We start from the raw sequence: 19,966 nt of genomic DNA, 5'->3' as shown, positions 1-19,966 counted from the left end.
ACCACGCGTACGCCGACAATCGCAGCGCAGCGGAGCTTCTTCGCCTCTTAGCCGGAGGTCCTCACTGTCGTCGTTCACCTCGGAGATTGACCAGCGCTTCAACATCCCAGGCGGCCCGTCTTTTGCTGCAAATGGACTGCCGCCTGGCGCGACAGATCCGCGCATGATACAGGCCATCACTCAGACCATGATCGGCGAGTACTTGTGGAAGTACACCCGCAAGACCGGGCGTGAAGGCATGTCTGAGAACCGCCATCGCCGCTTCTTCTGGATCCATCCTTATACCAGGACGCTGTACTGGAGCGACCGAGATCCTCAGAGTGCTGACAAAACGACGTTAAAGGCTAAAAGCGTTGCTATCGAATCTGTTCAAGAAGTTGATGACCCTAACCCTCTACCTCCCGGACTTCACCAGAAGAGCTTACTCGTCATCACGCCTGGTCGATCCATGAAGTTTACTGCTACAACAGGTCAAAGGCACGAGACATGGTACAACGCGTTGAACTATCTATGCCAACGGGTCGACGAGAGTGAACAGCAGAAGTCGCCTGCAAAGTCTGATCAGGAGCACAAGGCAGCCACCGAAGATGAGATCCAGGACGAATTCAATGGTGGATACCGCAGCTCCTCTCGGCAAACAGGGCGCTCACGAGGCTCCATGGCGTCATATGCAACCAGGAGGACGTCGTCTCGCGATTATGGCCAAGTACCTACGATTCGACAGTCGCATGTTACACCACATCGTGCAACATCAACCGAGCCACTGGTGCATGGATCTGTCTCGAGCCGTATCAACAGCATGCTCCGACCCAGCGTCTCTGCTCTGCGAGGATCGTTTACGAGCCGGCGAAACAGCAGGACCAGCGCTACAGAGTCTGCCATGTACGAAGAGCCTAGCGTCTCGAATATGGAGCTTAGTCGGGACATCCATGAACACGTAGAGCGCGACCAGGATTTCATGCCTAATGTCCGAGCATGCTGCGATGGTAAGATTCTTTGATCCCAACAATGTACAAGAGCTAACATGTCTAAGGCAAACACGACGTTGGACACCTTCACCAACATTCAGTCAAAGGTCGACAAGTCAATTCTCAAGCTTCCAGGCCTTCGCTCTTTGGTTCCATAAGTTCGCGCGCACAATCCCGAACAGAGTCTCGCACAGAATCACGCACTGAGTCACGCACAGAATCACGCACTGAGTCACGCACAGAATCACGCACTGAGTCGCGAACTGAGATGCGCAATGAGCAGATGCGCCACCAGACTGAGATGGAAGCAGCAAACTATGGAGCTGGTGCATAATCTCCGCCTCACGCCTACACTCTTTCCTATATTATCACTTGTGTTCGTTCTAAGCGGCACCTCACTAGTCACTTGATCTGACTGACAGTCTCTTTTCCTTTAGCATTAGTTGTTTCGTATGGGAACCGTTCCCATTTTCCTATGTATCTATCAATCCATCTCTCGGCTTTTGGACGTTACATCTCGGTTTGGATCCAGATGAAGCAGAAACTCAAACTCGATTTCAGGTTCAAGGGGCTTTGTGCATGGCGTTCGACGGTGATGCATTTTCTGTACAATTTGCACAGTACGTTGGAGCTGTACACTGAGACGACCTGACGCTTCCTTTACGGACTAGTTCCCGGCTTCTCTCCATTCTACTAGAAGTATTTTTTCTACCGTCTGTAACTCGTTTGTCCTTTCTTCTTTCACTTGGACCATGCATTATTGTTTCAGTCGTATCCCTAGCATGGTGGCGTCACATAATGTTTTTACTTGGGTTTAGAAGATAGTGTTGACGGCCTGTAGTCAGATTGATAGAAGATGAATCAAGAAAGATCGAAATTGCAAATAGCGTTTCCCTGACCATGCATATAATTTTCTCGTGCAAAGAAAGACAGCCTGTATGTAAAACAGGCGAGCACGAAGGAAGAAGCAAGTCAGAGTGAGTATTCTATTCATAGATGCTGCACTTGCTTATCGTTCTATGGAGATATTACGACTTTTACAACAGACCTACCAAAGCGAGATGAAGGTATGATGGCAGTGATGTGTCTGTCAAATAGCATGGCGGATCGAAGTGGATATGCTCGCATGAAGTTCATGCACACAGAAAGGCGTTCCTTGCTGGCCCAATAATGCCAAGATCTGCCGCGTGCGTCGAAACACCAAACTTTCGCTCCAGCCAACGCGCCTGTCATTTTGAATCTTTCCTCGACAACAACATCAACCACCCATCGCGCATCCCGTTTCCCGTCGAACCTTCACTTCTGCAACTGCGGGCAGCTTTCTGTATACCTTTAATAGACTTTCGCAACCAGCGCATAATACAAATCACCACCGCAAGGCCAGAGCGCGACGAAGCACGCCATATAGCTCCCGACCCAAGATCAGCGCCGCTCCGAAGCAAAATCGTCGCCGCTGCGACCCTTGAACATTCGGAACGTAGTATTGAGTCAGAACCGCAGTCATGGCGCGTAATTCCGAAAAGGCGCACTCGATGCTCTTCCGCTTTCGCGCTGCGCAGGCCGCCGAAGCTGGAATCATCGACATCTCGCGCACTCGCCGCCCCAAGCTCATAACCTCGGTCAACTCGATTCCCGTGTGTGAGAAATGGCGCGGCCAAGTGCTAAAGGAGATTTCCCGCAAAGTTACAAAGATTCAGGACGAAGCGCTTTCAGACTACCAGATCCGCGACCTCAACGATGAGATCAACAAACTCATGAGAGAGAAGCACATGTGGGAGAGTCAGATAAGAGGCTTGGGTGGGCCAAATTATATGCGAGGCGGACGAGTGCTGGATGAGGAAGGGCGGGAGGTGCCAGGAGGCGGAAAGGGGTATAGATACTTTGGACGAGCGAAGGATCTGCCGGGAGTCAAAGAGCTATTCGAGAGGCAGAGCAGGCCGGAAGACGACATGGATAAGGGGCGCGAAAAGAGGAGCGAGCTGAGGCAGAAGGTGGATGCGGGCTACTACGGCTACAACCTAGACGAAGAGGATGGGACGTTGCTAGCATACGAAAAAGCCAAAGAGAGAGAGGCTTGGGACAATTTCATGGTGCTCGGCGATGACATGGACGATAAGCCAAGCAAGACGCACAAGGAGTGGATGGAATTGCCTGGAGATGCGGGTGACGGCATACGATGGCGCGTCCCAACACTCGAGGAGGTGAACAACGAGCTGGTAGAGCGCAGAAGGAGGAAGCTCCTTGAGAAGCTCGGTTGAGTGCGTGATGGCGCTTGATAGGTTTGCCTTGCGGAGTTTGGCGGTAAACTGTTCATCAACAGACTGCGACTTCAGGATCAAAGATTGATACCCTTGCCGAGCAACCGGCTACAAAAAGATTAAATGTACATCAGAATCAACAGGACAAGCAAGAGCACGTCCGAGTCGGGAAGACAATAGAAGCAATTCATAATAACACTTTAGTCGTACCATGCTTTTATGCTATTGGAATGACTACTTCATCTTGCAAGCTCTAACACCAAACGCGACATGACAGTGAAGGTAGTTGGGTATCTCATTCGTTCGTTCGTCTAGAGTCTTCTTTACAGTATGCAGCCCCGTTACGCCTCTCTTCTTTTTGCTCACTGGAAGCGCGCGATACTGAAGCAAATGCGTAGGCGATCCACGCTGACTTTGCTCTTTGATTCTCTTCGTTAGAAGGAACAAGCTCTTTTTGAAGAGCAGGATTGTTGTCGCACAAGCCTCCCATCGCTCAAGTCGTGAACAATGTATCTTCCTCTCTCAGGTACTCCCCAATATCCGCTTGCCTGAACGTGACAATACCTGTAGGGTCCAGCTTCCTCGCCTCGGCCGTCGATCGTGCACTCACACCGAAACCCTACAAAACATATGTTAGCCTAGCTCTCCACCCCCGTCCCCATGGCTGCAACTTACCAGTGGCGTGTCATTCATACTCAGCACAACAACACCTTGGTGCTCAGGGCAGTCCTCACTCCACCGTCCCACATGCGCCTTGAGCACGTTGCCGCCGTACAAGAACGGCATCTCACCGTTCTGCTTAACCCACACCTTGTATCGCGCGTGCGGGGCGATTACGCTCAGCGCTGTGATGTGCAGACGGAATTTGCCCGTCTTGGTGAATTTACCCAGGCAGATTCCGAGGGAGAGTAGGTTGTCGCGTGCGACAGATGTGGCAAAGTTGGCGAGAGATTCGCGGACATAGTAGACACGTGAGCCCTTGATTTAACGGTTAGCATGTGCATGGTGATGGGAGAGGCTTGACGAATTGGAAGCAGTTCGTACCTGGACGCGGAAGACATTGCGATCGTTACCGCCCGTGGGGTCGGCGATGAGGTTGGATATGCCTTTTCCACAGTACGTCGCAAGCTTCTCGAAGAGAGTCTTGGTCTCTGGTTCTGTGAGGGGCCTCATTGTGTATGCGTGTGAAGAAGTTCAGAGTTGGGGTGGAAGCTGGGCGCAAGTTCGCAAAGTCGAGATCTGCTGCCAAAAAAATGTGGAGCGGATGCGGCTAGTCTCCGCCGCGGCCTCCGCCAAAATTTCAGAAATCCTGTCAAGCATTCAACCAACACCGATCCTTGTCGCCCATATCGTCCCACGAGTATTTTCCAATATGTCGAGAAGCGTACCGGTCGCGAAGCGAAGAAGGCTTTCACCACCCGAAGACGGCGAGCGTGCGAATGGTGCGAGCGAAGATCACAAGGCCAAGTTTCTGAAGAATGCTGCGAAATGGGATCTCGAACAAGACTACGAAACGCGACCGCGCAAACTGAAGAAGCAGAAAGAGAACAAGAAACTGCCCGTCAGGACGACAGAAGGATGGGTAGCAGCGCCGCCCAATGCGCAGGATATCAAAGAGGAAGAGTCGGACAGCTTTCTCGGGTCTGGGAGCGAGGATGAAGCGGCCGAGGCCTCGGATGTAGAAGAGGTAGAGGAACAGAAGCCCAAGATATCAGCGCGACAAATGATACTCGAGGCCAAGGAAGAACTAGCGCGCATAGCGAGTCTGATCAACGAAGATCCCGAAGAGCATATCGGAGCGCTGAAGACACTACAAGCACTGGCCGAATCAGAGAACTTCAACGTTAGGAAGTTGGCATTGGCAACACAGGTCTCCATCTTCAAGGATGTCATCCCTGGGTACAGAATACGGCCGCTATCGGAAGAAAAAATGCAGGAGAAGATCTCCAAGGAAGTCAAGAAGCTACGGCAATTCGAACAGAAGCTGGTATCGAGCTACGAAGCACATGTCAAGTACTTGGCGAGACTGGCAAAGAATAGTGGGTCGGACAAGCAGCACATGGCGAGTCTTGCATCGGTTGCTGTTAGCTGCGCATGCAATCTCTTGAATTCCGTACCACACTTCAACTTCCGCAGCGAGCTTATAAAGATTCTTGTTGGCAAGCTTAGCACGAGGAGGGTAGATGCGGACTTTGTGCGATGCAGAGAGGCCATGGAAACACTCTTTGAGAACGACGAAGACGGCAATGCTGCGCTGGAAGCTGTTACAATGTTGACCAAGATGATGAAGAGTCGGAATTACCACTTCGACGAAAGTGTGCTGAACACGTTCTTGCATCTGCGACTGCTGTCCGAGTTTGCGCAGAAGGCTTCATATCATTCCGTTGACAAGGCGGAGGACCCCACTGTCAACGGCAAGAAGCAGAAGCAGAAGCGCGAATTCAGGACGAAGAGGTTACGAAAGGAGCTGAAAGAGAAAAAGGCCATCGAGAAAGAGTTCAAGGAGGCTGACGCAGCTGTCAGTCACGAGGAGCGTGACAGGATGCAGGCCGAGACGCTGAAGATGGTGTTTGTGGCATACTTCCGAATCCTGAAAGCTCGCTCGCCGAAACTGATGGGTGCTGTGTTGGAAGGTCTGGCACGATACGCCCATCTGATTAACCAAGATTTCTTCGGAGATATCCTGGAAGCTTTGCGAGACATCATTGCGACGGCCGAACTTACAGCTGCTGCCGCAGTCGAAGAAGATGAAGACGCATCAGGTGAAGAAGACGACAACGAAGCACCCGAGCGCAACCTCACCCGCGAATCCCTCCTCTGCGTCATCACTGCCTTTGCACTCCTTGAAGGCCAAGATGGAGCAAAAACAGCATCAGCCCTAAAATTGGACCTCAGCTACTTCATCACCCATCTCTACCGCACACTACACCCCGTTGCGTTGAACCCAGATATCGAGCTCAGTTCCAAGTCCCTCCACCTACCCGAACCCAACGCCGCAGAATCTCATGCTGACACCGCAAAAATCAACGTGCAAACCACCATCGTCCTACTCATCCGCTCTCTATCCTCTGTCCTCCTACCCGCTACATCAATTCGCGCCGTCCCGCCCCTCCGCGTAGCGGCTTTTGCAAAACAACTCATGTCCATTTCCATGCATCTCCCTGAGAAATCTTGTACCGCTATGCTTGGTCTATTGAACCGCGTGACCAAGACGCACGGCAAGAAGGTAGCACCTCTGTGGAATACAGAAGAGAGGCGAGGCGACGGAGTGTTTGACGCGCTGAAACCTGAGATTGAGGGCAGCAATCCTTTCGCGGGGACTATTTGGGAAGGAGAGATTCTGAGGAAGCATTTCGCGCCAAGTGTAAGGGAGGCGGTCAGTGGTGTGGAGAGGAATGTTCTGGAGGCTAGTAGATAAATGGATTGTTTGTGTTGGATGTGTGAATAGCAAATTCGATCGTTCGGCTACGACTTGCTTTCCGCCTTTTGATCTTTTAACCTTTTGTCCGCGCCCCCTTCTCTACGCGCCTTGTATAGCTTTGGCATCTCTACCACTTTGACAATCGTTACATCAAAATGCGTTTTTGCTCCTGATCGTAGAGAAATTTGTGACAACGATTGAAACATCACAGCGTGCGCCTCATTCGCAGCTTGAGGCTTATTCTGTCGATCGTGGCGTAAAGAGGCGGCCTCCTAGCTTGGATGATCCTGGATACGTTGGATGCCTGGTTATATCCAACCAACATTGTACAAACGTTGTCAGCATGACAGCAAGACCAGGCCATCTGTACTAGCGCACCACGATTGACCAATGCAGCATTGTCATTATCGACTTTACCAAAGCTACACGCCAGACTTTACAAAGCAAGCTACTGCAACATGCTTTTCCAGACACTGCGCCTGTGGTGGGGGGCGATTAAAGGCTGAATGACATCTACTCAAGTAGCCATCTCGCCCGTAGTTCTGATGTGCCCCTGATCGCACAAGACACTGTTGTGTGCACACCTGCCTTCTGTTTACAAGACTCGCGACTACCCCCGTTACGATTATAGACTCACAATACTCTCGCGATGGCTCAAGAACCAGATATTGGTCCAAACCTGTGGTATTCAATGTTCATAGACCCGAGCCACACACAGTCGATGGTAGGCACAGCACTCTATAACGGGGATGGATCGAGGGGCGCAGTATTCATCAAGACAAGAAACGACACAGACACTGAGCAGCGATGGCAGCTGCGCAAATTCAACTCAACCGTTTGGACGCTGCGTTCACAAGGATCTGGTCCAAACAGTTACCTGTCCGCAAAATACTCCGATGACGAGCAACAGAAGGGCAAATCGTTCGTATACATGGCTCGAGGTGATATTGCCGACGCGAGTGCGTACTGGACTATCGCCTCATGGGGCGACGGGACGCGGTATCTGACCAACCTGGCAAACAAGACCGATTATCATCTTACCCTTACACCAAATTTGGGTCATATCGTAATGAGCTCGAACATTACAGCGCCACAGAAAGGGCAAAAATGGAATTTTTCGGAAATAGCAGCCATCGATGATGAGCGGTATTCAAGCGTTAACGTAAGATATATCTGGGCTGATGGTATACCTTGTACAATCTAACATATCACCAGTTAGTAGGTGATGTGACCGGTACTCAAACTGCTACCTCAGGACCTTCCTCATCTTCGGCCACGGCCAAAGCGAACGAGAATACCTCTTCAGGCCTTTCTACTGGCGCAAAAGCAGGTATTGGAGTGGGAGTTGGCGGTGCTGCACTCATAGCACTCATCGTACTCGGCCTTTTCCTTTGGCGGAAACGAAAGAGAGGACAGTACACAAGCCCGCCGCAAGAGCTGCCCCACGAGAGCATGGCACATGTTCAGTCTCCACCACTAAACAAGTACGAGCTGAATCACGATACCACAACAACGTACGAGATGCCATACAACAATGTTGTGTCAGAAGCGCCGATGAATGAGCGCCCAGCCGAGCTACCTGGTCACACGGTGCAGAGATGAAGACACCTAGAGAAAGAGCAGAGGACCAGACATAAAGGAAGGACTGTAAGCTACTTCAAATAGTATAGGAAAGCGATATTTATCAGTAACCATCGGAGCTTATGCGCCGAACCATATCCTTGGTACGCCTTATCGAAGGTGTGGCACTTACTACCGACATCCATCGCCGACGACCACGCGGGAAGCTTTGTAGTCTCCAAGTGACCAATAAGTCTTGGAGGATGCTTGATTGACAAAGGAAGCGCCGCATCAGCAGGTGCTTTGGGTCTTGGCTCTAAAGGACCTTGCTACAAGGCAGTTCAGACGTCCATACACCTTGCGATCTAGAAGTCGTCTAGACAACTGTTTTTGGAAAGGTATCAGCGGGAAGGCGACAAGGGTGTCTTGCAAGGGGGAGTTTCCATACGGTGAACAAATCATACCCACGTCGAGGCAACCAAACAAAGTACCTCCGATTCCGATGACCGAGATTGAGGAGATCCTCAAAGTCAGACCCCGTCAAATATGGACCTCGTGTTCACTGCATCTTATAGTGTTCTGTCCAATCGGTTGGAAAGCTCCGACAAGAGGGACTTGTTTCCGGCTAAATGACTACGCTTTCATCTCAACAAACCACCGGCGCCTTGCATCTTTCTTGCATGTACTTGCAGATCCATAGGGCATGCTGTGCAAGGGCATTCTGAGATGATCCTACGACATCGCTTAACGGGCATCTCCGCTCTACTTTTGAGTCCTTTGGGTGTCACCAAAACATTGCTTAGTACATTGAGGAGCGAAAACAGCCAACACAGCAGGAAATGGCACACAGTAACTGCACGCAGATCGATGAAAGCCGTCCGCCATTCATTGCAAAGAAGATAGACATCTTCAGACCCTGTAAGTGCTTGAACAATGCGTAGGATGTGCAAAACTACCACCAAACTTTATGGTCGTCCATATTAGCCTCATTCTTGGCTCGTAACAGATGTCTCGTCTAGACGGCATCCTTCGTCCACGCCGTCTTGGCAATAGAGCGGCACGGTCGGTGGATCAACTACCATGTCAAATTTGTCGATCTGCTCACGTAACTGAGTTAGTTTACTCTCTTCAGGTTTTCACTCCAGCCTTGAAAAGAATGACATCTTTTTTGAGATATGCTCCAATCTCAATTACGTTTGCTTGATATATCCGTAGTCAAACTCAAATGACCTTTATGCAAGACGCCTTGCTTATGTTCAAGATGCTGATACTATGGCCGAACACAGCGACGCAATATCTCTTACCCTAGAATCCACACCCGTTACAGGTCTTGACACATGAGCTTCTGCGTCTGACATGCATCTGCCGACTCCGACCACGCATTCCTTCATCTCCCAGCATGCAAGAGTTCCACACCTCGAAGCTCTCAGCAACTTAATTAAAGCCTCATCTAACAGTAATCCATTCGCTTCTGGCATGCATCCTACCTTGTAAATCACGGCTGGAAAGACCCGAGTAGCATGTCGTCTGCACCTTGGCGTTTATAGCCTAGGATTTTGTCTATAAGTTGAGCCTCCTCTTCAGTGCTCAAAACACAAGTCAGTGATCGCTGCTGTCCTGTCGTAGATGGCAGGCTTCAACCTTAGGGCGCTATATGCGCTCTTCGCCTCCCTCTCGCTACTCCACGTACTCTGCGCTGCGAACGCAGTGGTAAGTCATGATTGTACGAAATGCATGTGAGACATACACTGACTTCGTGTCTTTACCTTTACAGAATGATCTCCAGACCAAAGGCCGCGCAGCCATCGACGCCGCCATTGCCAAATCAACCTCATGTACCAAAGATAAACTCCGAGTACGCCGAGAATGGTATGTCTCACAACGATCTCACCCCTGCCATACATAGTGATTTGATACCTATATACCAGGGGCGACATCACAGCTTCAGAAAAACGCGCCTACATCGCTGCTGTCCAATGCATAACCAAAGCGCCTTCCAAACTCTCGCCCACTCAATATCCCGGCGCCAAAACGCGTTTCGATGACTTTGTAGCTATCCACATGAAAAATACACTGTCTATCCACGGCACGGGCAACTTCTTATCCTGGCATAGATACTATACATTCGCATATGAGAACGCGTTGAGAGTCGAGTGTGGATACAATGGCACGCAGCCGTACTGGGACTGGGGACGCTGGGCAGCCAGTCCAGAGACGAGTCCAATCTTCGATGGGAGTGAGACGAGTATGAGCGGTCAAGGAGAGAAGGTACAGCATAGTAGTAGTGGATTGAAGCCAGCGGGAAATGGGGGTGGGTGTATTGCCAGTGGGCCATTCAAGGGAATGATGGTTAATCTTGGGTATGATTCATCTTCTTCATCTTCCTATTTGGCGTGGTCGCACATACTGCACTAGTTTTGTCAGTATTGTTTGCGTGCTTGGGCTAACTTTGACTAGACCGGTCGCAGCAATTGATAGTCCGGCGCCTCCACGGAATCCACGATCAGACGGATATGGATACAACCCCCGCTGTATCAAGCGCGATATCAGCAATTACCTTACGCAGCTTTACGCGACAACGGACAAGATCGTTGGTTTGATCAACAACAGCAAAACCATTGCATCGTTCCAGGATACCATGCAAGCTGCGAATGGCCCTCACGGTGCGGGACACTTCACTGTTGCTGGTGATCCTGGTAGTGACTTTTATACATCACCTGGTGGTGCGTATAGTCCTTTACTCTTTGCGTGTCATTGCTAATTGATGCTCTGTGGTAGACCCATACTTTTACCTCCACCACTCCATGGTAGACCGTGTATGGTCTATTTGGCAGAGTCAAGACTTTGCAAACAGGCAACAGGTCATAGCGGGTGGTACTTCGATGATGGGTGGTGGGAGGGCACAGAGTCTGGAGGATAACGTGGATTTGGAGGTGTTGAATGTCGATGGCAAGGTGTACAAGATCAAGGACTTGGTCAGTACGGTTGCAGGACCGTTCTGCTACGTCTATGAGTAATATGTGTTGGTTTAGGCATCGATGTGGGAGAGGTTGTCATGAGACAAGTACCATAATCTTCGAGATACGTCCATGGATGGCTTACAATATACAAAGTTGCATGCGAGATCTTGACGTAGGTCAGCTTGTGCACAGAAGAAGTGTGGATATTTCGAAAGCAATATGCAGTATATTAATGGTCCTCAGATTAGCTCTCCTGCTGTCCTCAGAAGGAACCTCGTCCATTCCCCGTTAATCTGTCTCTCGACCTCTCAACAGGCAACGGTCGGGCTCCTCAACTCGACTTTGGCTTTAATGCCCCCACAGGGACATCATCACTGGACCTCTTTCGCGCCCGTCTGTAAAACAGGACTTTGTAAAGAAAACGACCCACCTAACACAAGCACCAGCACTCAGACCCACAGACACCCAACAACAAAGACCACGCATCCCCACAACCAGCGATGCCACAAAGGGCAAAGGCGCTCGGATTGAAAACTACATAGTTAGACGTCACAAGCGAACATCGTCCTCCAAGCTTGTTAGGCGAGGCAGCACGGCGCTTCAACTCTTTTACTTCTTCCTCAGTGCGCGGTGGGAAAGGTTGGGGCTGTAGTCTCGTGAAGGTGAACCCAGTAGCTTTGCGAAATCGCCCGTGGCTATCGCTGTGCAATGATAGACTGAGCGTTGTGGCTGCATCTAGTATGATGGCGCACTCCCTCTGCTTTCCGTTCTTGTCTGTCATGCAGTGAGACGCTGGGGATGATTAGTCCCCTAGCATCGCCTTGTGACGAAGGTTTGTCGTTCACTGGGATCTATAGGACGTTAGCTATTGCCTGATCGTTTTGCTTCTTGCGCGAGGGTAGCCTGAGCGATTCAGGCTAGCTGACAGCGATCGGGGTGTACTTACTCGCTGCCCGGGTTGTGGGTGACGAGAGAAAGTTGCCGACGCGCAGTCTCGAAGATGCAGCGCGCAATCACGGGCCACGCTAGTGGTAAGCTAATAACGTAAGCTGGGCCGGCACTTTCTAGTTATCTACACCCAAACCCGAACCTACTTGATTGGGAAGCTAAGTCTTGGCGTCCCCATAGCCCCATAAAAGCGGTCTGCACATCCGAATCGTTTATATACCGTCATGCGTCGCTGTTGAAGCTTCTCACCTTGCCTTTTGTGATCTTGAGGAAGATGCACATCCCGATATACATGTTCATACGCCAACATGGGCACGGGAATCTTCATCACTGAGATGTGCATAGAGTCGACGATGCTTCCAATTATGGAGCAATGTCTTTGTAGCTTGTTTTCTTCTTTCTTTGATAAACAGAGCATTCGACATCAAGGCCGCTTTCATACTCCATGTAGCCAAGCCCCTAAATCGGATGCCAGAACAACCCTCAACCCAACTCCGCGTTATCGGCAGCCTTTGCAAAATCCTATGCAATGATCTGTTAACGTTTGCGGAGACATATTCTGATCTTGATCAAATCATGCTGAAGTGTTTTCGGTTTGATATATGTTAGGTGTAGAGCAGCGAAAGCGCTAGGTGAACTAAAAACAATGCGCGTGGCCTTCCTAGGCCATCTTTTCCCCAGCTGAACTCCATCATTCGACCCTATACAATGTCGTCCAGTCGTTCTCGTCGCCAACTTCGACACACCCATCCATTTGGAACATCGATGGACCTCTCCAAACAAGCTTCTTCTTGCCCTTGAACCGCAGGTACGAGCTATTCACCTAGAAACGATCCCTTTGCTTCGTCCTGTAAATGGTGAAGCCAACGTAGGCACCAGTCAGGGCCAGGCCGAACAGCACAAACTTGACAAGGAACCAGGTCCAGCTTCCACCGCTGCTGCTCTTTTCCCGGGTCATGGACGAAGCAGTCTTGGCGCCTGAGCTTCCTGAGGACGAACCGGCGCTTGGGTTCTTCTTGTAGAGGTTTTGTGATTTGACGGAGACGATGTCGTGGTTGTCGGAAAGTTCACCAGTTTCAGCAGAGAAGCCTAGGTAGGCAACGGGTGGGACCTTGAAGTTGGGGATCTCGAAGCATTGAGTCCATTCGCCTTCTGACTTGTATTGGAGCTCGAGACGGAGGAATTGTTCTTGGAAGTATGTGAGACGGGCTTTGGTCGCGATCTGGGCATTGCGAATTCCACGGGCCTAGTTATGTCAGTATTTAGCAAGCACGATGATGCGACTGATACATACCGAGCAGCCAGCGACCTCGTTGGCCTTGCCGTCGTTGTCCTTGTCGTATGGCGTGTTTCCATCACCGTTCATGGCCATGATGTATGGGAACACGGTACCGGGGCGGTTGTTCTTGTAGGTATCGAAGAAGAGGCCGAGCCCTTCGAACTTGTCTGTATGGCCAAAGACGTTTCCTGGCTGCGCGCGCTGCTTGGTGAGCCACATGGCAAAGCCGTCGCCGTAGAGGTTGCCTTGACCATGGATCTTGAACTCGAAAGTGATCTACTCGCGCGTGAGCCTCTGGAGGTTAGACATTGTAGAGTGTAACGCACCTCCCAGTTCGTAGCCGTAAGAGGCACTCTCGAAAACAGCCAGCCATCGCGCGAGGGCTTGTCCGAAGCCAGTCGAATGTACTTATCAGTTCGAATAATAGTGTCTCCGCCAAAATCCCACCAACGGCTTTGCATGTCCGAATCAAGGTATGGCTGTATGTGGGTCAGACATTGTTTCTGTGGTCAGGTGTGTTCGCGCAGAATATGCGACTTACAGGCTCGAGGCTATGTGTGCGTAGCTATGCGCTCGTTAGCATTAAACCCCCATGGTCTCCGAGGGCAGCAACCCACCGAGATGGCCTTGATGTCAGGATCCTCGCTCAGCCCCCCTTGCCGCGCCCAAGCACCCGTCCAAGTCCCCGCGAGCAAGCACAGGCTCGTCCATGGCCTTGCGAACAACATGGTCGCACTTGATCCTCGGCAGTCTAAGAGCAGCTATCCCCAAGCTACCAATTGAGTACTCGTGCGCTAGAAAGAATGGTAGGAAGACTGGGCTTCGGTAATCTGTGGGAGAAGAATAAAAGCCTCGTGGGGGTGAGGGCTAGTCGAAGAGGAGAGTGACGCGGGTCGGGCGACTTGAACGTGCTGGAGTGCTGCGAGTGAATCTTGGGGATCGGAAAGGCCACTCTATCACCTCCGCGTGTAATGCAGGGGTCTTGGGTTGCAGCGACTACGCTAGCGAGAGAGCCGCTCTTGACGTCGACAACTTTTCAAGACGCAGCCACCCACGACCGCCGAACTCGCCATAACACACCCCCACCCACCTCCATAACAACAAACACACAGGGTTGAAAACATGGACTCTTTCGGCGGCATGTCTTCTTCCCCCAGCGACCCCAAGACAGCGGTCATGCGTCAAGTACAGCAGGAAGCTGCTATGCAGAACGCGCGCATGCTGGTCGAGGTACGTCTTTGCTACCTACTGCATCTGAATTATAGTAGCAGACATGCTAATGCACCCACAGAAACTCAATGAGCACTGCTTCGAGCGCTGCATCCCCAAGCCTGGTGCCTCCCTCTCGAGAGGCGAGGAGAGCTGCATGAGCGCATGCATGGAAAAGTACATGAGCGCATGGAACACAGTCAGCAAGCAATACGTCGGCAGGATACAGCGGGAACAAGGCGGTGCGGTGCAAAACGTGTAAATGCTTGCTTGACGTCAGAGGGGAAGGATTCGAGGCGGCGCCTTTGCAAGATATCCATGATATAAAGAGTCATGTACGAATATGATGAGCATGTACTATACACTGTACCACCAGCAAGAAAAGATTTTATCAAGATGAAATTGGTATATTGCCATATGGTAAAGTCCTTGGTTGCAACGCTTATTTCTTAGCGAATGTCTTCTGCCGCTGCGCATACTCCTTCACAATGACGCTGCAGTTGACCTCCTGGCACAGCCTCTTCCTCCTCTCTGGTGTGAGCTTAGTCGCAAACTCGAGTCCGCTCGCCCTCTCCACCGCCTCAACAGGCACCTCAAAGTCGGTCAATGGCTTGTGGTTCTCAATCCTGGCATTGGGCAGCACAAAAGCGCCTAGCGCAACTTTGCCGCCCAGCTTTCCGTCTTCGGCGAAGATGACTTTGTAGAAATGTGTGGGTACAGCGACATTGGGCGGGTTGCCAATGACTTCGTATGACACACGCCATTTGCCGTCGGCTTCGCGCTTGGGCAGGTATAGAGGACCGGTCACGATGCGGACCGAGGGGTACGAGTGTGTGAGCCTGCGGCAAAAGTCTTCGAAATGCGCCCAGTAGTCGCGGTTGAAGCCGTCGCCGACTTGTGGGCACATGTTGCTCAGCGCAAACGTGTCATCCATGGCTTCTTGACTCCACTTGGCATCGGCAGCAGGGACTTGGTGCCCTCTGTCATAGCCGGAGCGGAAGTAGTCCTTGAGCTTTGCGCGGAACATTTCTGGGATTGTAATGTCTTCGACGAAGACGCTGTGCTTGCGGTCGGCATTGCTGTTGGCTAGCGACTCGGGCGTGATGTGCTCGGCGACCCATGCTGGGTTCCGTGTTCTTCGGTCGTACGACGATGTGAGAGAGGCAGCAGGACGGAGATCGTTGACGGGGCCGGGGAAGCCATATTGGAAGAGACCGTTTGGGTCTACTATCGCTCTCCGGGCGGCAGCAGCAGCAGCGGGCGAGGGGATGGCAGGGACCGAGGGCACAGGTGCTGGCCGGCCAGGCCCAGTGACAGTCGTGGTAGTGGTGGTGATGGACGGTGTGGGCGGAAGGCTGTCCTTCTTGGTCGAGTAGAGCGCGGCAGTCGCTGCTGCTCCTGCGGCTGCGCCACCAGCAGCAATCAAGCCCAAGGTGAGTTTAGACATGGGCGATGTAGTTGGGGCTTCAGGGACGTGGGTCGGGGCCTCTTATGAGCTACGGACGACTCTCACGGGTCCAGCGTCCTTTACGGCGCGTGAGGAATGTCTCGGACGCGTCTACACGTCTTCGTATGGTTCGCTGGCGCCTTCTCGCTCGTGGTCATCTGCATTTTCCACCACGACGGTTTGGCGCTTACCAGATGCACGCTAGTCCTGACAGCCGCACCTGCATGGATATTCGACATCACTGACAAGTCATCAAGTCTAGCAGTTTTGCGAATTCCTAAATTTTGGCCCTTCCTCTTCATCTTTCCTCTTCTGCAGTGCATAGATGATTACGTGGGTTTAGATTGGGAGCATTGTCCCATAAAGCGTGCCACCACACCGCCACCATGCCTTCCTGGATATCGCGAGCCACCGAGTCCCACAATGCTCAGCTTATCACGACTGCTGCCGTTTCAGGCTTCGTCGTTGGAAGCGCCATTCTTGGATTCCAGAAAGCTCGACGCATGACGAGGGTCGCGGATCTGAAAGCATCGATCCCAGATCTCAGTGACGATCATCGCGCGTCCAGAGTGAGTACCTAGATTTCTGATCGACTACATATTTAGTCACTGAAATGCCGCCTGAGTATTTGCTGACAGACTCCAGCTGACCGAATATGGCGCTGCTTCGAATGTCTTTGCTCCAAGTAAGGAGGACGAACGGAGTATGGCATTAGCCGCAAGAGCAAGAAAAGGCGACTATGACGATGGTATTGTTTCCCTTCCATAACCCTGATAGCCAAGCCTGACTAGTGTGCTAGATCTTATACTTGAACAACTGGCTAGAAATAGAGTGTTTCTCACAGACCCTGGACTCGCAAAGTTAAGGGGCGCTTTTGTAATTGTAGTCGGGTGCGGAGGCGTCGGCTCACACGCAACAGCTGCACTCGCTCGCTCGGGATGCTCAAAACTAAGGCTTATCGATTTTGACCAGGTTACTTTGTCTTCCCTCAACCGCCACGCAGTTGCTACTTTGGCAGACGTTGGAACGCCCAAGGTACACTGTCTCCGAAAACGACTTGAGCAGGTTACTCCCTGGACGCACTTCGAATGTCGCAATGAACTATTTGGGGAGCAAACAGCGGCAGCACAACTAGCACCCTTAAATGGCCAGCAGCCGGATTTCGTCATCGATGCCATCGACAACATTGACAGTAAGGTTGCACTTCTGGCATACTGCTACATGAACAACATCAAGGTCATATCTTCCATGGGTGCAGGTTGCAAGTCTGATCCTACAAGGATCTTCATCGGCGACATCTCCGGAAGCACAGACGACCCGTTGTCAAAGTCCACAAGAAGGAAGTTGCGCTTGAAGGGCGTCAAGGATGGCATACCAGTCGTCTACTCTACTGAGAGGCCCGGTCCTGGAAAGGCTGAGCTTCAGCCTCTCTCAGAGGAGGAGTTTGCCAAAGGCAACGTTGGGGAGCTGGGTGTTCTCGCAGACTTCCGCGTACGAATCTTGCCCGTTCTAGGTACCATGCCAGCCATCTTCGGCCTCGCTGTCGCGAATCACGTCATTCTTTCCATCGCCGGTTATCCTCATGAATACCTGCTGTCAAAGTCTCGCGACAAGATGTACGACGGAATCTTGGGTGCTCTGCAAGGTGCCGAAGAACGGCTAGCCCGAGCAGTCTTCAGCGAGGATCCACTGGGCCTCAAGATCCCCATCACACAGGACGACGTGGGCTATCTGGTAGAAGAAGTGTTCAATGGCCGAAGCATCATCAGTGGATTGTCCACACGCCTAGCCTTGACACGATGGAACAAGCCTACCCAGAGCTTTATGGATCAGAGCACACCAGGTCAAAAGAGCAGTAACCTCCAAATGAAGGACCTGGTACTTATGACCAAGGAAGAGGTGACAAAGCATGAAAAGGAAGTGTTGAAAGGTGAAAAGAGCCTGGACGAAGTCTATGACGCTGAAACGATTAAGCGTGTAAACGAGAGAATGGCAGAGGAAGAGAAGTTCCAACGCTTCAGGTAACGTACGATACACGAAAACAAAATACTCACTACACTCATCATGTTGTTGCACAGCTTCCGCAAAATTGCACTCTGCGGTGACCCCACATGCATTCCGCGTTCGTCCGTACCCACAGGACACGACATTGCGGATGAGTTGCAATTCTCCACGTTTAACCCCGATATCACCAGACCAACCCCCACAGCAATGTCAGCTACTTGCATCAGTCGGTCCTTCCGATAATCTATGGCGGTGACCGATATCCATCGGCCGCTGCACTAGCGCAAGGCACGCAACCAATGGGAGAATAGCTCACTCCCGCTATCTACGTGGTAGATAATTTTTCTGCTAATGACGTACAGCACCAACAGACAAAACCGGCACTCCCGCCACGGTACAAGCTACGTGTAGACATCTATGATGGTCCACCCGAGTATGGTAGCCAATGGGAGTGACAGGAGTGGCGACGGGCCCTACCAAAGTAGCTCAGTTCCGTAATTCATTTGCACAGATGGCGTTGAGGCTCTTCTAGACGGTCGAAGCTTGTAATGAACGTCATATTGGGAGATCGACGGAGTTAACGGCCTTTGCTGATATATAAGTGTTTGTTCACTAACACAGCAGGTCCAACTATCCATCCTGCCACTTCCGGTCAACATCAACACCTACACAAATACCCAACACACCACCACCACCACCACCACCACCACAACAACAACAACAACGAAAAATTACAACAAACAACACAATGGCTACAGACACCAAGTTCGAAGGATGGCTCGGCAAGGACAAGGAGAGCGTCAAGGGAACGATGGAGTGGGGTCAATTCGAGCCCAAGAAGTGGACTGAGGATGATGTCGACATTGAGATCTCTCATTGCGGTATCTGTGGATCAGACTTGCACATGCTGAGCAGTGGCTGGGGACCAACACCATACCGTACGTTTTTTCTTCTTCTTTTTCCTGTCACAGCTTTGTCGTGCTAACTGCTGCCAGCCTGCGTTGTCGGCCACGAGATTATCGGCAAGGCTGTAAAGGTCGGCAAGAACGTCAAGCACGTCAAAGAGGGCGATCGTGTCGGTGTTGGCGCGCAAGCACGCTCATGCCTTCAGCCCGACTGTCCCGACTGCTCAAATGGCATCGAGAACCACTGCCATCGTGAGTCAATAAACACATACGGTTCCGTCTACCCACGCGACGAGGGTAAGAGCTACGGTGGATACGCCACACACAACCGCACAAATGGCCATTTCGTCATGAACATTCCCGACGGCCTGGACAGTGCTGATGCCGCGCCTATGCTCTGTGGTGGAATTACAGTCTACTCTCCCTTGAAGCGATACGGCTGTGGCCCTGGCAAGACCGTCGGAATCGTCGGTGTAGGTGGCCTGGGTCACTTTGGTGTCCTTTTCGCCAAAGCTCTCGGAGCAGACAAGGTCGTTGGTATTAGCCGCAAGGCCGAGAAGCGCGACGATGTCCTCAAGTTAGGCGCTGACCTCTACGTCTCAACCGACGAAGACAAGGACTGGCAAAAGCACAACGCACAAACACTCGACCTCATCATCTGCACAGTTTCCAGCGCTAAGATGCCACTAGACGGATATCTTAGCCTGCTCAAGACCCACGGCACCTTCATCCAGGTTGGTGCTCCTGACGGTGGCGAGCTTCCTCCTATCAACGCCTTTACCCTCCTGATGAGTGGACTCAAGGTTGGAGGCTCTGGAATTGGTGCTCCCTGGGAGATTAAGGAGATGTTGGAGCTGGCGGCTGAGAAGAAGATTAAGCCATGGATCCAGAAGAGGCCGATGAAGGACGCTAACTCTGCGATTGTGGATATGGAGGCTGGAAAGGCTAGGTACAGGTATGTCCTCGAGAACTAGAGGAAAGACACCTAGCAACATAACTTCTTCACT

General features: G+C 51.5%; 10 protein-coding genes across 10 annotated transcripts; 7 read left to right on the top strand and 3 right to left on the bottom strand.

Annotated features, from left to right (window-relative positions):
* Nucleotides 1-2,254: 2,254 nt before the first annotated feature.
* CC77DRAFT_1015454 (Isy1-like splicing factor) lies at nucleotides 2,255-3,397 on the top strand. Its single transcript, XM_018524029.1, has one exon. The coding sequence runs from the start codon at nucleotides 2,471-2,473 to the stop codon at nucleotides 3,224-3,226; it is 756 nt and encodes a 251-aa protein (XP_018391550.1). The 5' UTR covers nucleotides 2,255-2,470; the 3' UTR covers nucleotides 3,227-3,397.
* Nucleotides 3,398-3,459: 62 nt separating this feature from the next.
* CC77DRAFT_952543 (60S ribosome subunit biogenesis protein NIP7) lies at nucleotides 3,460-4,511 on the bottom strand. Its single transcript, XM_018535412.1, has 3 exons — nucleotides 4,271-4,511; nucleotides 3,902-4,204; nucleotides 3,460-3,845 (listed from the first exon to the last, which is right to left on the bottom strand). Exons 1-3 carry the CDS (start codon nucleotides 4,397-4,399, stop codon nucleotides 3,720-3,722), a joined length of 558 nt encoding a protein of 185 aa, XP_018391549.1. The 5' UTR covers nucleotides 4,400-4,511; the 3' UTR covers nucleotides 3,460-3,719.
* Nucleotides 4,512-6,842, top strand: CC77DRAFT_978721 (nucleolar complex-associated protein 3). Its single transcript, XM_018536012.1, has one exon. The coding sequence runs from the start codon at nucleotides 4,599-4,601 to the stop codon at nucleotides 6,642-6,644; it is 2,046 nt and encodes a 681-aa protein (XP_018391548.1). The 5' UTR covers nucleotides 4,512-4,598; the 3' UTR covers nucleotides 6,645-6,842.
* Nucleotides 6,843-7,296: 454 nt separating this feature from the next.
* CC77DRAFT_1004138 (hypothetical protein) lies at nucleotides 7,297-8,249 on the top strand (the record flags this gene model as incomplete). The annotated part of the gene is made up of 2 exons (XM_018523247.1): nucleotides 7,297-7,809; nucleotides 7,863-8,249. The coding sequence occupies 2 exons, from the start codon at nucleotides 7,297-7,299 to the stop codon at nucleotides 8,247-8,249; spliced, it is 900 nt and encodes a 299-aa protein (XP_018391547.1).
* A 1,675-nt stretch (nucleotides 8,250-9,924) lies between these two features.
* Nucleotides 9,925-11,224, top strand: CC77DRAFT_978718 (Di-copper centre-containing protein; the record flags this gene model as incomplete). Its single annotated transcript, XM_018536011.1, has 4 exons — nucleotides 9,925-10,076; nucleotides 10,136-10,567; nucleotides 10,665-10,930; nucleotides 10,986-11,224. The coding sequence occupies 4 exons, from the start codon at nucleotides 9,925-9,927 to the stop codon at nucleotides 11,222-11,224; spliced, it is 1,089 nt and encodes a 362-aa protein (XP_018391546.1).
* Nucleotides 11,225-12,439: 1,215 nt separating this feature from the next.
* CC77DRAFT_1015449 (hypothetical protein) lies at nucleotides 12,440-14,337 on the bottom strand. Its single transcript, XM_018524028.1, has 5 exons — nucleotides 14,012-14,337; nucleotides 13,936-13,959; nucleotides 13,721-13,873; nucleotides 13,410-13,670; nucleotides 12,440-13,361 (listed from the first exon to the last, which is right to left on the bottom strand). Exons 1-5 carry the CDS (start codon nucleotides 14,120-14,122, stop codon nucleotides 12,939-12,941), a joined length of 972 nt encoding a protein of 323 aa, XP_018391545.1. The 5' UTR covers nucleotides 14,123-14,337; the 3' UTR covers nucleotides 12,440-12,938.
* Nucleotides 14,338-14,534: 197 nt separating this feature from the next.
* CC77DRAFT_924279 (hypothetical protein) lies at nucleotides 14,535-14,865 on the top strand (the record flags this gene model as incomplete). The annotated part of the gene is made up of 2 exons (XM_018533800.1): nucleotides 14,535-14,624; nucleotides 14,686-14,865. 2 exons carry the CDS (start codon nucleotides 14,535-14,537, stop codon nucleotides 14,863-14,865), a joined length of 270 nt encoding a protein of 89 aa, XP_018391544.1.
* Nucleotides 14,866-14,911: 46 nt separating this feature from the next.
* Nucleotides 14,912-16,301, bottom strand: CC77DRAFT_1015447 (hypothetical protein). The gene has a single exon (XM_018524027.1). The coding sequence runs from the start codon at nucleotides 16,048-16,050 to the stop codon at nucleotides 15,046-15,048; it is 1,005 nt and encodes a 334-aa protein (XP_018391543.1). The 5' UTR covers nucleotides 16,051-16,301; the 3' UTR covers nucleotides 14,912-15,045.
* A 135-nt stretch (nucleotides 16,302-16,436) lies between these two features.
* Nucleotides 16,437-18,393, top strand: CC77DRAFT_1068947 (hypothetical protein; the record flags this gene model as incomplete). Its single annotated transcript, XM_018529087.1, has 3 exons — nucleotides 16,437-16,619; nucleotides 16,696-16,798; nucleotides 16,850-18,393. 3 exons carry the CDS (start codon nucleotides 16,437-16,439, stop codon nucleotides 18,073-18,075), a joined length of 1,512 nt encoding a protein of 503 aa, XP_018391542.1. The 3' UTR covers nucleotides 18,076-18,393.
* A 409-nt stretch (nucleotides 18,394-18,802) lies between these two features.
* CC77DRAFT_1056221 (GroES-like protein) lies at nucleotides 18,803-19,933 on the top strand (the record flags this gene model as incomplete). Its single annotated transcript, XM_018527891.1, has 2 exons — nucleotides 18,803-18,992; nucleotides 19,050-19,933. 2 exons carry the CDS (start codon nucleotides 18,803-18,805, stop codon nucleotides 19,931-19,933), a joined length of 1,074 nt encoding a protein of 357 aa, XP_018391541.1.
* Nucleotides 19,934-19,966: the final 33 nt, after the last annotated feature.

The sequence above is a fragment of the Alternaria alternata genome, assembly GCF_001642055.1.
Source record: "Alternaria alternata strain SRC1lrK2f unplaced genomic scaffold CC77scaffold_1, whole genome shotgun sequence".
Lineage (NCBI taxonomy): Eukaryota > Fungi > Ascomycota > Dothideomycetes > Pleosporales > Pleosporaceae > Alternaria > Alternaria alternata.
This window is presented reverse-complemented; position numbering and strand designations above follow the sequence as displayed.

Excerpts from the sequence above, each read along its gene's own strand:
- CC77DRAFT_1015454 (XM_018524029.1), top strand. The coding sequence starts at position 2,471 with ATGGCGCGTAATTCCGAAAAGGCGCACTCGATGCTCTTCCGCTTTCGC.
- CC77DRAFT_952543 (XM_018535412.1), bottom strand. The coding sequence starts at position 4,399 with ATGAGGCCCCTCACAGAACCAGAGACCAAGACTCTCTTCGAGAAGCTT. Across the intron at positions 4,205-4,270 it reads GCAATGTCTTCCGCGTCCAG|GGCTCACGTGTCTACTATGT; the intron begins GTACGAACTGCT and ends CGTTAAATCAAG. Across the intron at positions 3,846-3,901 it reads GTATGAATGACACGCCACTG|GGTTTCGGTGTGAGTGCACG; the intron begins GTAAGTTGCAGC and ends TATGTTTTGTAG.
- CC77DRAFT_978721 (XM_018536012.1), top strand. The coding sequence starts at position 4,599 with ATGTCGAGAAGCGTACCGGTCGCGAAGCGAAGAAGGCTTTCACCACCC.
- CC77DRAFT_1015449 (XM_018524028.1), bottom strand. The coding sequence starts at position 14,122 with ATGTTGTTCGCAAGGCCATGGACGAGCCTGTGCTTGCTCGCGGGGACT. Across the intron at positions 13,960-14,011 it reads CTGACATCAAGGCCATCTCG|CTACGCACACATAGCCTCGA; the intron begins GTGGGTTGCTGC and ends ACGAGCGCATAG. Across the intron at positions 13,874-13,935 it reads GCACACATAGCCTCGAGCCT|CCATACCTTGATTCGGACAT; the intron begins GTAAGTCGCATA and ends ACCCACATACAG.
- CC77DRAFT_1015447 (XM_018524027.1), bottom strand. The coding sequence starts at position 16,050 with ATGTCTAAACTCACCTTGGGCTTGATTGCTGCTGGTGGCGCAGCCGCA.